We start from the raw sequence: 12,459 nt of genomic DNA on the forward strand, positions 1-12,459 counted from the left end.
AGGAATGAGCAGTATCGAGGGGTAACCACTATTGAAGTCAGATCCACACCGTCAAAGAAACTCACTCAAAGTCACTCACAGTTATGATGAAATCTTTCGATGTTTTCAAACCATTAAGTCTTTCAAGGTTTGAAGTCGGATGTTCGCTCTACTTCAGAAGTGGTTACCCGTTCGGATGTTACAATCATTGAGAAACTTTAATGAAACAAAGCCGTATTTTTCTTGTGGAAATTCACCTCAGCAGCGATTGAGGCATACGGAATATTCGTATAGTTGAATGACCAGCCGTGTTCACACTTTGTAGTCGCCCACGATGGGTCAGCTACTCTCACACCTGTCATGAGAAGTTCGGTGTAGTTGACGGCATACATTTGACACCGAGAAACAGCCGTAGCTCCTTCTAATTTCAATTCATCAGCATTCGCTGCGGGAATAGAGAGGGCGATCCTGAAAGTTTTATATTGGATTAATATCGTGTCATTATAAATTATTCTTCCAAATATGACATACAATTAGCGAACATAGGCAATGATCTGGCGTAGATGATCAAATCTGCAATAATTTCGGCTCGATGACGTAGAGTATAATTTTATTTCGAAATGGATTTCGTACCACGGGATGAAACAGCAAGATATGATTTGATCCCATTAAATCTAACAAGATCCAAATTTTATTTCTATCTAATCGGATCTGATAGTATTTACCACCAAATCTGCTACGCGCTTTCAGGTACGTTCCCGTAATCATTTAGCTTGTGCGGGGTGAGGGGGGGATTAGTTGATAACCATCATTATGCCTCTGCAGCCGTCGTAAAATTATAACGTTTAATGCAGGAAAACTGCAGAAAGCTTTAACAAGGTGTAGCTGAACTGATTGCGCGTTTCAAGCTCAGCTTACCGATTCGACGCCTGAACGGTGTGACCCGTCTCACAAATTTTGCGGGTTGCCGCTCGGGTTTCCCTTCAGGCGCTGGGGATTTTAACACACAACCTCTCGTTCCGTAGTCTCACATGCTACGCTACTACGGTCGGTATATCACATGGATGTGTTCATAAAAACTATTGAAATCTAGATTATTGCCAAGTCCGTTTCAGTACTTGCTTAGACGAAAAATTCTAAATTAAATGATGCGATTAACACAGTCCTAAAGAATTTCAAGAGAAAACTGATGAAGTAGTCAGAGAAATGGAAGAAAAATTTGAAGTTGCTCGTACTTGGAGCGTCGTTAATAATTCATACACATTTATGCATAAAAACGGAGTAATAGAAGTTTACACATTCCAAAATGAGTTGTGTTAGTTAAAGCGTTAGACATCGAGATTGAATATTAGAATAATTTTTATAAATCGTAGCACTCGATTGATTTTCACCAGAATATGTTGTGTTTTAAAGAAAAAACATGACACATTTCCGAAGCGTCAAGAAAAATGTAAGCTAACACGCCTACTTGCAAATTGCTCTATACTTATGTTGTCACACGACACCTTGTGTTTTTTTCGCTACAGGTTTGGCCTTGCTTCGTATCAAGGAAGCCAGTGCGGGAAGCATGTGTACAAAGCGGAGGAAATAATAGAGATAGTAAATGATAACTCGTGAGAGAATTGCATCAATGAACTTGAAAGTAAATCTGGCACCGATACAGTTTATACAATATAAGGCGACTGGACACGTGTTCACGTACTTATCTGACCCGAAATTAATTATGCGTCCCTTGAGTTAGTAATCGATTGGTTATTTCTTATTGCCGCATTATAAGAGACTCGTTATTAAGTATTCGTAAACAGCCGTTATCTTAACAGTAAGAATAAGGAGTGAAATCTAACTTAGGAGAACGTGCAGGCAAGTAATAGTTGGATTAATTGGCAGCAGATGATCTCTGGTGAAAATTTCTGTGACTACGAATTTTCAGAGAAATTGAAACATTTCGCATTATTTCGTACAAAGTTGTAAATATGCATAGTTTTTCATGAAGAATTGATAATTTTCATCAAAAATTGTATCGTCTTGTAGATGTTTTTTTGAATGACAGGATACAAATTTTCATGAAAATCTACAAAGTTTTATGAGAAATTATCTGTATTTACAATTTTGTATGAAAACAATTTTTTCTACAAAATTGTACGAAATGTTCCAATTTTTCGAAAAATTCGTGGAAAATCGTGAAAATTATTTTCACTGGGCTATTCGTAAAAAAAATATTCATTCATAGACAAAGAAACTCTGGTCTCAAAGACAGGTGGCACATCATTTGCGGTATATTCAAACTACAAATGACAAAACTCACCTTAATTAATTAAAATATACAATCGATATAATTCTGTTATACAAATTAGCTGTATGATTAATCTTCAGGCGTATCAAAACACGCGGTCGAGACATTTTCAAGGAAACTATTAGCATTCTCGATGCGGTCGTCGCCAGAAAGTGGAGAGCACGTTGAATAAATCAGGGTATTTCCCATTGTATGTAAACCGGTTTCTTCCTACGCGATTCTTAGCCGAGCGTGTTGAAAGTAGCTGCAGGCGAACAAAGGAAACAAGAAAATTCAGCTTATAGTGAAATGATTTAGGTAATTTACAGGTAAGGTGTGCTAAATTAAACTACGTCACTCGCTGTTTCTCTATAAATCCTTTATTACTGACTCCGTCCATTCTACGAAACTGCTTCGTTCTTGCGTAGGATCTTGCCTCGTAAAAACTTGTTTCTACGTATTACAATTAATCCTCAGCGATTCGTTGATTGTTAAAAACAATAATTTGACTCGTTCATAGAACTAACTTCGTCAGTGCCGAATTGTGGCAGAAAAAATGAACACGAACAAATAGTCGGTTGGTTTACCACACCGAGGATAATTTCTAGTTCTCTATATTCATTTTTTATCATAACTGCAATGAAAATAATTCTGGATACAAAGTGAAAATGAGTTTGTCGTCGTAAACAGAAAATCTAGTACATGTTTCTGTTCTTTTCGATTACGGCCACTTGTACCAAATTTTCTTGTAATTTCTACAATACAATCAATATTCCGACTACACGTATTTCACTGGTTGCATAGGAACTGTAGGAAATGAAACTTCTTTCAGAGCAGATTTTTACAACTTTATGACATCGCGTTCAACAAAATGATATTTAATTTAAAACAAAACACGCCTATGATACTGTCATCCGATTTGTTGTGCTTGATATTTCGGAATATTCTACGATTACCGAACAGTAAAAACCTGTTTCTACAGACAGGCATGAAAAACTCGTATTTTTTTACCTGTAAAGCTATATAAAAGTAACAGTTATTGTCGATCTATGCCATCGGATATACGCGAATCAGCGGAAAAGGTTACGTGTTAGTTGTTACCGGACAAATGAAAAGAAATTTATGAATCCACTTGCAAAGCACGCATGGAATAGAGAACGTCCAAAAGCGCAAATTCATCTTTGAAATCGGTTTTACCGGCATATTTTGATGCGATGGCGATAAAATATAAGCCCGCAACTTACGTGGTCAACATATTCAATGCTTAAAAACGGCGTTAACATCGGAGAAAAAATTGGCACAAGCAGCTATAAGATATTATCTACTTTTTTAAAAATACAATGGCGTAGATTTTGCAACGAGAAATCCAATGTTTTTACGACAAATATCTTGCAACAAAGGTAATGCTCTACGCACACTACATACAACACACTCTACGTATTTATAATTTACTATGTTATTTACAGATCGTTATAGTTTTTATATTATATTATACATATTTTTATTTTATAATAATATGACAACATAATATTGGATAGTCCATAGTAGGTACCTTTCGAACCTCTTTTTTTGTAACTCGCAAGAATTGTTTATTACGGTTTGAAATGAAAGAATATTGCATTCCTGATAATCTATCGCGCATTCAGCGATTAACATACTGGATTTACAGGACTTGCCTGCCTAAGATACTTGTTTGTTAGAACAAAACATTTCCTTGGAGACTGCGAGAATATATTTTTTTCCAATGCCTGCTCGGAAATCTCGATTTTGGAAGCCTGTGAATCGTGTGTAAAATACGCCATTCTTGAACAGTGCGGTAAATCGACTTTGGCTCATGCGCAGGAGCGATATGACATATTTTACATTGTAGGGATTTCTTTGACGCATGCGCAACGTCGAATAAATCGGTTTTACGCATTGTGTCATTGAGCGTAAATTAGCGAACCCCAATTTTACCCGATATCTGTGATACCTTCGTTGCCTCTCAAATAAAACTTTCCGTCACAGGTGACAGAAAAAACAGCGTGTGATACACGTGTGGATTGGCGATATCTGACTCATGTGATTCAGCGCTGATCAGATTGGCTCACGTTGCGTCACATTGGTACTCGTGTGCACTCGCTTAAAATATCAGACTTATCAGAAACCGCACACTTTTCGCCCTCGTAACACAACGCACTATTCGGCTGCATGATAAGTTATTGGTGTGAAAACAGATTTTCCCGGATCAGCCGAAATTCGGATTTTTTCTTGGGCCAAAAGAAGGTTCGGTGAGACAAATTACTTTGTACCTACGTACACGGAGAGAAAAATGTGAGAAAAATTACCCTGCTGTTACTATAATCGTGATGTAAAAGACACCTAATGCAGTTTTTAGCGTGCTGCATCAGAAAAATGCCTCGTCACATTTCAAATTTTGTGCTGCCGAAATACGTAGTTTCTAAGCAAGGCAGTAATTTTTTTCATAAAAACGCATAATTTTTGTAACATGCATCAATAAAAACTGCACTAGGTGTCTTTTACATCACGATTAGTAACAGCAGGGTAATTTTTCTCAGATGTTTCTCTCCGTGTACAGTTGATTTGAAAAAGGAAAGATTTCGCTAACCGCACCAAAATATTCGCTTCGTTCAAACAATCTATGCTTTCAGTGTATCTCTAACTAGTTTTACGAAACCGCGTGACTTTCTCGATACAGGAACGCTACGTATTTCCTTATAAAAACTCCTCGACGAAATACTTTTCGAAGAAACCTGCTATCCGCCGCAGGAATATAATATACACATGTAACGGACTCGAGCAGACGTCTTTGCTTATATTTATCTCTGACACCGTATGACATTTGCATGTTTATTATTAACATTTTCTAAAATATCCGGTTCCTGCTAACAATTATGTTGAATCGAATATCTCGACGAAATACCCGTCTTTTTACATACACTGATCGTTTTCGTGATTCTTGTAGAAGATGGAATTGAAGATTTTTTCACAATGGCAATAATCCGATGCCGCTCAATTTTTAAGCTAAACAAGTGTTCAGAGTCTACATAAATGAATATATAAATAAAAAAGTAGCAAAAAACATTTTTATCTCCATTCTTTAACACGATTTTGACTATTTGGAAGAATTGTGCTTTCATTATATTATAGCATGTAACTAATAAATAATTCTTCTTTGAAAATATTCTCGATTATTAACTCGTTCGCATTAGAGGTCACGAAATAAATTTTGGATGCAAGATTATTGGGCTGTTGATTAAATGTAAGTGTTTTCGTTGTATTATAATAAACGAGTTTATAATGAATTTCAATTGAAGTCGAGTAGAAAATATCGCACTCGGATGATAACAGTGTCAATTGTTTTTCATTGCGGTTTATTTGCCTAGATAGCTGATCAGTTATTTGTATAATTACATTGCACTTACTTCTCGTGGTCGGTGAGATTCCAGCCATCAAGTTCGGGCACTTTACACCAATATTGTTCCGGTGTAAGGGTGAGGAAGAATTGAGTAAAGTAGAGGAAAGCGTAAACGACGGTGAAAGGCAATAACAGAATAAAGAGTAGCCATTGATATCGGCCGGCTTCTCCGATGTAAGGCAAGATGTCGTCGAAATTTTCGATTTTCGACCGTTTTCCATCTTCCACCTTTGAGGGCTCAACAGCAACCGTCATTTTTATGCCTGAAAAACAAAAATACAAACTATAAAAAAATTTGTCTGCAAATAAAAAAAATCCTCAGAAGTCTCGCAGAGTGTCAAGGAAAAATTTGTCGAATCGCAATATAGTTGAAAAAAATTTTAACAACAAAGACGAGTTTTCATCGAACTTCATTAAAATCTTCTGAAACGGTTGCAAAAATCGAAAAATAAGCAATCAAAATCCGATCAGCATTTGAGAGAAATCAATCCCTGCCTGTGACTTCAACACGAATTCCTCTCCCATATTCTTCAAGTTTATAGTTTTCAGAATGAATAAAAAATTGTATGAGAATTCTTTTTCTGTTGAAAGACGTGATCGCAAGAGTTCCCGAATAAAAATTTGAAAACTGACTAAAGACTGTCAAGAACGTTTACGCTAATGGGAGTCTTGTGTCTTATCGAATTGTGTATTAAACCATTTCAACCGATGAAAAAGCTACCGGATTATTTGTTGTGCACTGGTTACAAAAATTTACCCAAGGATAACCGTATTTAAATTCTTCCCTCGACACCCCGAGCAACCAAACATTACCTAGTCTACGGATAGAATCCCTCATTCCATGAATATTTCAATAATGTTCAATGAAGTCCTTTATACCTAGACGCGACAACAGATCCGTAAAACATTGAACTCTTAGTACACATGCGGGTACATGATAAGGAAACATAGTCAATATGAATTTATGCAAGTCAGACTATCCGAACGACATGCCAGTCAGTGCAATCAAAAGCTTTTTTACGTATTGGGTAAATCTCGAGTTGATGTTCTATTTAGATAAGTTGTGCAGTTTATTAAACAGATCAATGCAATTATGCAGAGCATAAAAAGATAGATAAAATATTTTTATCAAAGCAACAATTCATACCCTTCAGACTAACAACCGTCGATTCAAGGGTTGAACGCGATATTATTAATCGGAGTGAAATATTCATCGAGTAATTACTACCTATTTCCAATCAGGATTACATTGGTACGCTTATGTTGTACACGTGGTGTAAGCAATTAGGCGTATTACAGCGCAGCTTGACTAATGAACCAATAGAAACGTATTCTCGCTATATGTGGTGGTTCAATTACGAGACTACGTTTTTGGCATTATTCTTGCTGTAAGAGAACTTTGGATATATTATATTTTGTACTCGGCAATGCATGTAAAATTGCTCCGACTGCACCGTTTTAGCATCGGTGATGTGTAGTATTTGACAAAAGTCTTCTCGTAAACCTACGACAATAAACCTAAGCGTAATCTACAATATCTTTTTGTTTGTCTTGTCTTATCAAACGCGAATATACTTTTATAATGCGGAATATTTACTTCATCGTAAAAGGTAAACACTGACAGAAATTTCCTCAGCTAATTAAATTTCCTACCGCAATGAGTTTAGTCGCTGAAACCAGAAAACTCAGCACCTATAAATATACTACTCTTTTTGATTACGGTCACTTGTGCTATATTTCTTTACAACAGCGATGTTCCGACGTTCGTGCAACAATAAATTGATGTTGACGGCTTGGTTAACTGACAAATGTAGTCAACTGAACACACAGACTTGACGTTGGAATAACCAGACAATGTCATATTGACATCTATAATCACACCTCATAGTTACCGGTATCACAATATTTTATAATTCCTACAAGGTTAAAAAAAATTTCATAGCACGCTGTAATTCCAACTATTTATACCCATATGTCGTTCAGTATTTGAGACGACCAAAAAATGTGTATATAAGCGATCCGCTCCTTTCATCATTATTGGATTCCGAAACACTCTCATTCATACGGTTACTTATGTTTATTTATTGTTGTGAATTATATTATCAACACAGCCTCGCATTGGGCAGTGCAGATTGAAACTATTCTGAACAAATCCGAATTACTGGGCACGTCAAATTATCAATGATGAGCGAGGCAGTTTGTACAATATTCATGATAACGATGATGACGATTGTACATTCTGAAATTTGCGAGCCTATCTTCACCAGTCTGGCGTACTGTAGCAGAGACGTGTAAGCGTGAAAAAAAGTGACAAGTCGAATTGAAAGGCCGCAATTATGCACGTCGCAAATGTTCATTCGATAGTCCCATTATCTGCACGAATGACCTCGCTCAAATCCAAAACGCGAACGCGTCTAACGAATGAGGCATAGTTACACTTATCGCGATTTGTTTTGTTTCAAGAACAAATCCATTCGTTAACGATTAATCGCCGAAAATTTATTTCTGCGACAATGCCACGCTTTAACTTGAACTCAACTTCAGTTGACCAATAATAATGCCAGTGGGATGATGTTCGAAAACCGGTTTTTGTTTTTTTTTTTTTTGAGAGTCACGTTTTTGGAGGTCCATTACGCTATCAAATTGCATTCTCGCAATACTTGATATATCTGATCATTCTACTTTGCTTATTCCAAACCTGCAAAATTCTGGTATGAACGAAGTTCTAGAATCTAATTAACAATTAATTTATTGTCTGAACAAACAGATGAGACCTATTTTTTGAAGGCTTACGGTTAAAAGCGTGCGGAAGTATAATAATTCGTGACAAAAATCTACTATTTCAAGTGAACTGAAATGTCGTGAAAAGGTGGTATTAGTTAATTGTTACCTGACAAAGTAAATAGTTTAACAATTTCGATTGTAGCCTTTCGTTGTCTAACGTAATATCAGTATGTCAGTTTTTTACTTCGCTAATTCTCCTCTAATTTGAACTCTCTTGTAACAAAATAGAATGTTTTGATGGTTCGGCATCTGACATTCAGCGCAAAGCAGAAACACATATGTATATATACGGGAAAGCATCGCTTCAACCGGATTCTAGTGACGTTGAATTCTCGGAATTGGACGTCACATCGATCTGCTCATAGCCATTAACTAAATCACGTCCCATAGTTTTAATTTTGTCTTGAAAATTGTTCGATGGCTTTTTTCCTTTACATAATTTATTCCATCGAAACACATACAGAGAGACTACACTTTCATAAATTTGTCTCTGTATATTTCTATCGGGAAAAAGACACCAGAGTGACACGCGGAAGCATGTAACAAAAATTGTTAGTTAATTGATAAGAAATAACGAATAGAGTTGTCTGATAGATAACGAATACGCAAAACGTAGCATTATTATGCTCGGCATACAAAATAATCACAATCATCCAATGACTGACTGTCTTAATTTTCCATGAAGTACATTTTCAGAATCTAGTAAACGTGAAATGAGCTCTGCAATGTTGTTCTGACTAAACAAAGTTTTTATCAACTTCTTCTCTCTGTTCTAGTACAATAAAAGATATAATGAAGCTCAAGAAGAGTCACGTGTTGTTAGATGTAATTAATTTAGGACTTGAATAACCGTTCGTTGAACCGTGTCAGTCTTCTCGCGTGTGACTGCAATAAAATTTGTCATACAGTGTTCAAACAATTGACACAAAATTCGAAATCATTAGTTGAGACTAAATTATTTGTGACAGACGAATTCTATCGTATAAACAACTCAAGATAAACTGACTACATTGACGTAGGTGCAAAGAAATATCATCGGAATGAAATGAAGATTTTACGCACGTATTTTCATGATTTGCGCTAATATTGTACAATTATAGTAATTATGTTGAATTCGATTAATAAATGATTGTACCGGAATGAAAATTACACCAACGACGATTGCTATTCTTTACTCGCATAGCTGACTGATATGAAAACAAAAATATCATACAATTCAGTCAATTTACACTGTTTAGAAAATTAATTAAATAGATGGCATGACATTGTCTTTAGCTTACTCTCTTAACTACAAGTCCTTGTACGTCATCTAACGAATGATTTAATTCTGTTGATTACACTAATGACTGGAACCCATATTAACAACACTTTATATTTTACTTCGCTTGCGAGAAAGAATTTTTCATGCATTACAGAATATTTTACCACTTCGACAAATGTTTTTGTAGATTTACGATGTAACATATTTTCTGATAGCGTCGATCAATTAGTAGCTCTCACGATCTTGTAAATTTGACCACTCTTTATCCACCGAATACATTCAGTGAAGTGTGTGAAGCAATTTAGTTGAATCTACCAGAGGGTATTTGATATTTTCATAATACCATAAAAAAACTATTATTTCATCAAATGGACTGAATTAAAATCGACATTTCGTATTTTTAAGTATATTTTTTTCAATGACATATTTTTCGTGATTGTGAAACAATTTATTCATCAATTTTGGTATTTACAACACAATATTGTTCTCCCACGAGTCAATTTTCTACAAAATGCGTTTAAAAATTGTTTTTTTTTTAAAAAAGCAAAATTTTTCTCAGAGAATAAATACTCACACTTCGTTAACCTGCGACTGACTTCAAGCGTTGATGCAACCAAAGGTTTGCTCTCTAGTAACTTGCTCTTGAAATCCTCGAATATAACGGGTTTGTTGATAAAATTATCACGACTATAGTCACTTATCAATTTACTGTTTTATTATATTTGTCAATGAATTTAAAAATTGACCAACTCATTCATTTATTTACAATAATTTTATTTAAAATAAATCAATTCGTTCGTTTGTTTACTTATTCTTCGTACACGTTTTGAGTCTCGATCAAGAGCCTTACAAATCACGTCATTACGGTAATATCCAATTAACAGCCGAGACGAGGTGTAATACAAATGTTCAAACAATACCCTAGAAAGGCGCAAAGTACATTCAGGAGTAACGATTGTTCAGGAACTCACAACAATGACTCTTGTCGCCAAAACCGCGGTTACGAACGAATCGGCCAAACTGAGGTGAAATTATTTATAGGCTGCATCGCAAATGAATTGAGGGAACTGTTGAATTCACGACTCCACAGTCTTTATACAACCTTGCCCCTCCGCTCATTCACCGAGTCGATTAGTCACGTGGTGTACCGGTTACCCGTGACGTCAGTAAGATACTCGCCACGGGGATTTTACTTGTTTTGTTTGAAATTCGATGACGCTTAACGCCTGGGTTTTACTTGGACTGCTGCCTGGATGCGTTACGCAGACGTTCTCTATGGCGCACATGGCGATTCGCGTTGTCTTACGTCACGATTAAGTTATACCATTGCGTACGTACACGAGGATATTCGTCTTTTATGGAACAAAAGGAAAAAAAAGCGCCAGATCGCTGACAAGGAAATACCAACCACCTCTCTGTAAACGTGCTACGCATATCGCGAAGTCTCGTGCGGGGTCAACATTTTATTTCTGCTTAACTTCGCAAAATTATTTACGTAAGCGACGTGAATTGCGAACGGAATGTCTTCGTGTCGCGGATAAATCTAGATCGACTGTTTTGTTGCATCGGTAATTAATTAAACAATTCATCACTCGATGATTCACGCTTCTAAAGGCATATTATGTTATTTCGAATAACTAATATGTGTAACCAAGCAATTAAGGAGGTTCTACCACCTTTCCTAAAGACGATTAAGCGAAGCTGAGAACGTCAAAAAAATTCTCATTCATCGGTTTTGCCAAGAACAAGTAGTTATTGAAGTTTCGTGAATATTAGGGAGTTGGCTCGCAAGTAAACTCAATTCAAAACTCATTGTGCTGCAATCTAAGGAGCTTTTTCTCCGCAAGAATTTACACAATATTTGAAAAGTTTCGTAATTTCAACAAATGTAAGTATCGTACATTGTTTTGGATTTTTTTTTTCCCCTCATTCAAGCGATACTGTACTTGCGAAAATTTTGTTACCATATTTTAGTAGGTAATGAATTCTTATTTCATTGGCTTATTGGTTGAATTGATTTTGGGATTTCTTTTCAATTTGACATTTTTTTGCCATTGAGCTTTCGTCCACGATTACTGTACTTTCAATTTTATTACTTTTTTTTCAACATGTCTTCCTAGCTTACGAATGTAATGAATGATCCATGTTTTGCTTTCATGAAATATCAATGCCTATGAGAACCAGATCAGGAAACCAGGGTACCCGTATTTCCATGTCATTTGGATTCGCGCCTTAATTTGCCAATCTTGGACTTTGTTGTTGCAACAGTTACTGTACAATGCCTCGTCGCTTAGCGTGTGATTACATCTATGTGCATACGTGTAAATATATTATTTTCATATGTTTACTTTCCTGTCTCGAAACGTCTGATATCTTTTGCTTCTCGTTGGTATCAAACAAGCTTAATCTTTGCCCTTATCTCGTGATAATTCAAACAAGTCCCTTGCAATTCCAGCTTCTGAGTTGCAACTCCAAAATATTCAACGATTCGTTTACACGTTTATTCGCGTATTTTGGTCTTATCAGTCCTTCGGTTATTCTAAAAGTAGCTCAACCCTCGCAATCAGCCGTAAAACGTAAGCCAGCTGCATACAAGGTGTCGTGTATCTTATGATTTTTCACGACCAAACAAACATAGCTATTTTAAAGCATAAACAAGTGTAGCCGCATAAAAAACCGTTTACCGACAGCCTCGTTCAAGTTGACCCAGCTTACGTAGACGCAGATTTCACGGACACGGCCGAA

General features: G+C 36.1%; 1 protein-coding gene across 4 annotated transcripts in view; it reads right to left on the bottom strand.

Moving 5' to 3' along the window:
* LOC124180178 (carcinine transporter-like) overlaps positions 1-12,459 on the bottom strand; it is a 34,739-nt gene that overhangs the window by 4,842 nt on the left and 17,438 nt on the right. Inside the window, exons 2-4 of one of the 4 annotated variants that reach the window (XM_046565332.1) lie at positions 10,289-10,364; positions 5,677-5,932; positions 237-447 (exon numbers count right to left, since the gene is read on the bottom strand). In XM_046565332.1, coding sequence (XP_046421288.1) covers positions 237-447; positions 5,677-5,924 — 459 coding nt within the window. In that variant the 5' untranslated portion in view covers positions 5,925-5,932; positions 10,289-10,364. Of the gene's footprint in view, positions 1-236; positions 448-5,676; positions 5,953-10,288; positions 10,781-12,459 lie in introns of those variants that run through there. The other 3 variants (XM_046565331.1, XM_046565333.1, XM_046565334.1) reach the window with 3 other exon arrangements.

This window comes from Neodiprion fabricii, chromosome 4 (genome assembly GCF_021155785.1).
Source record: "Neodiprion fabricii isolate iyNeoFabr1 chromosome 4, iyNeoFabr1.1, whole genome shotgun sequence".
In the NCBI taxonomy this organism is placed as follows: Eukaryota; Metazoa; Arthropoda; class Insecta; order Hymenoptera; family Diprionidae; genus Neodiprion; species Neodiprion fabricii.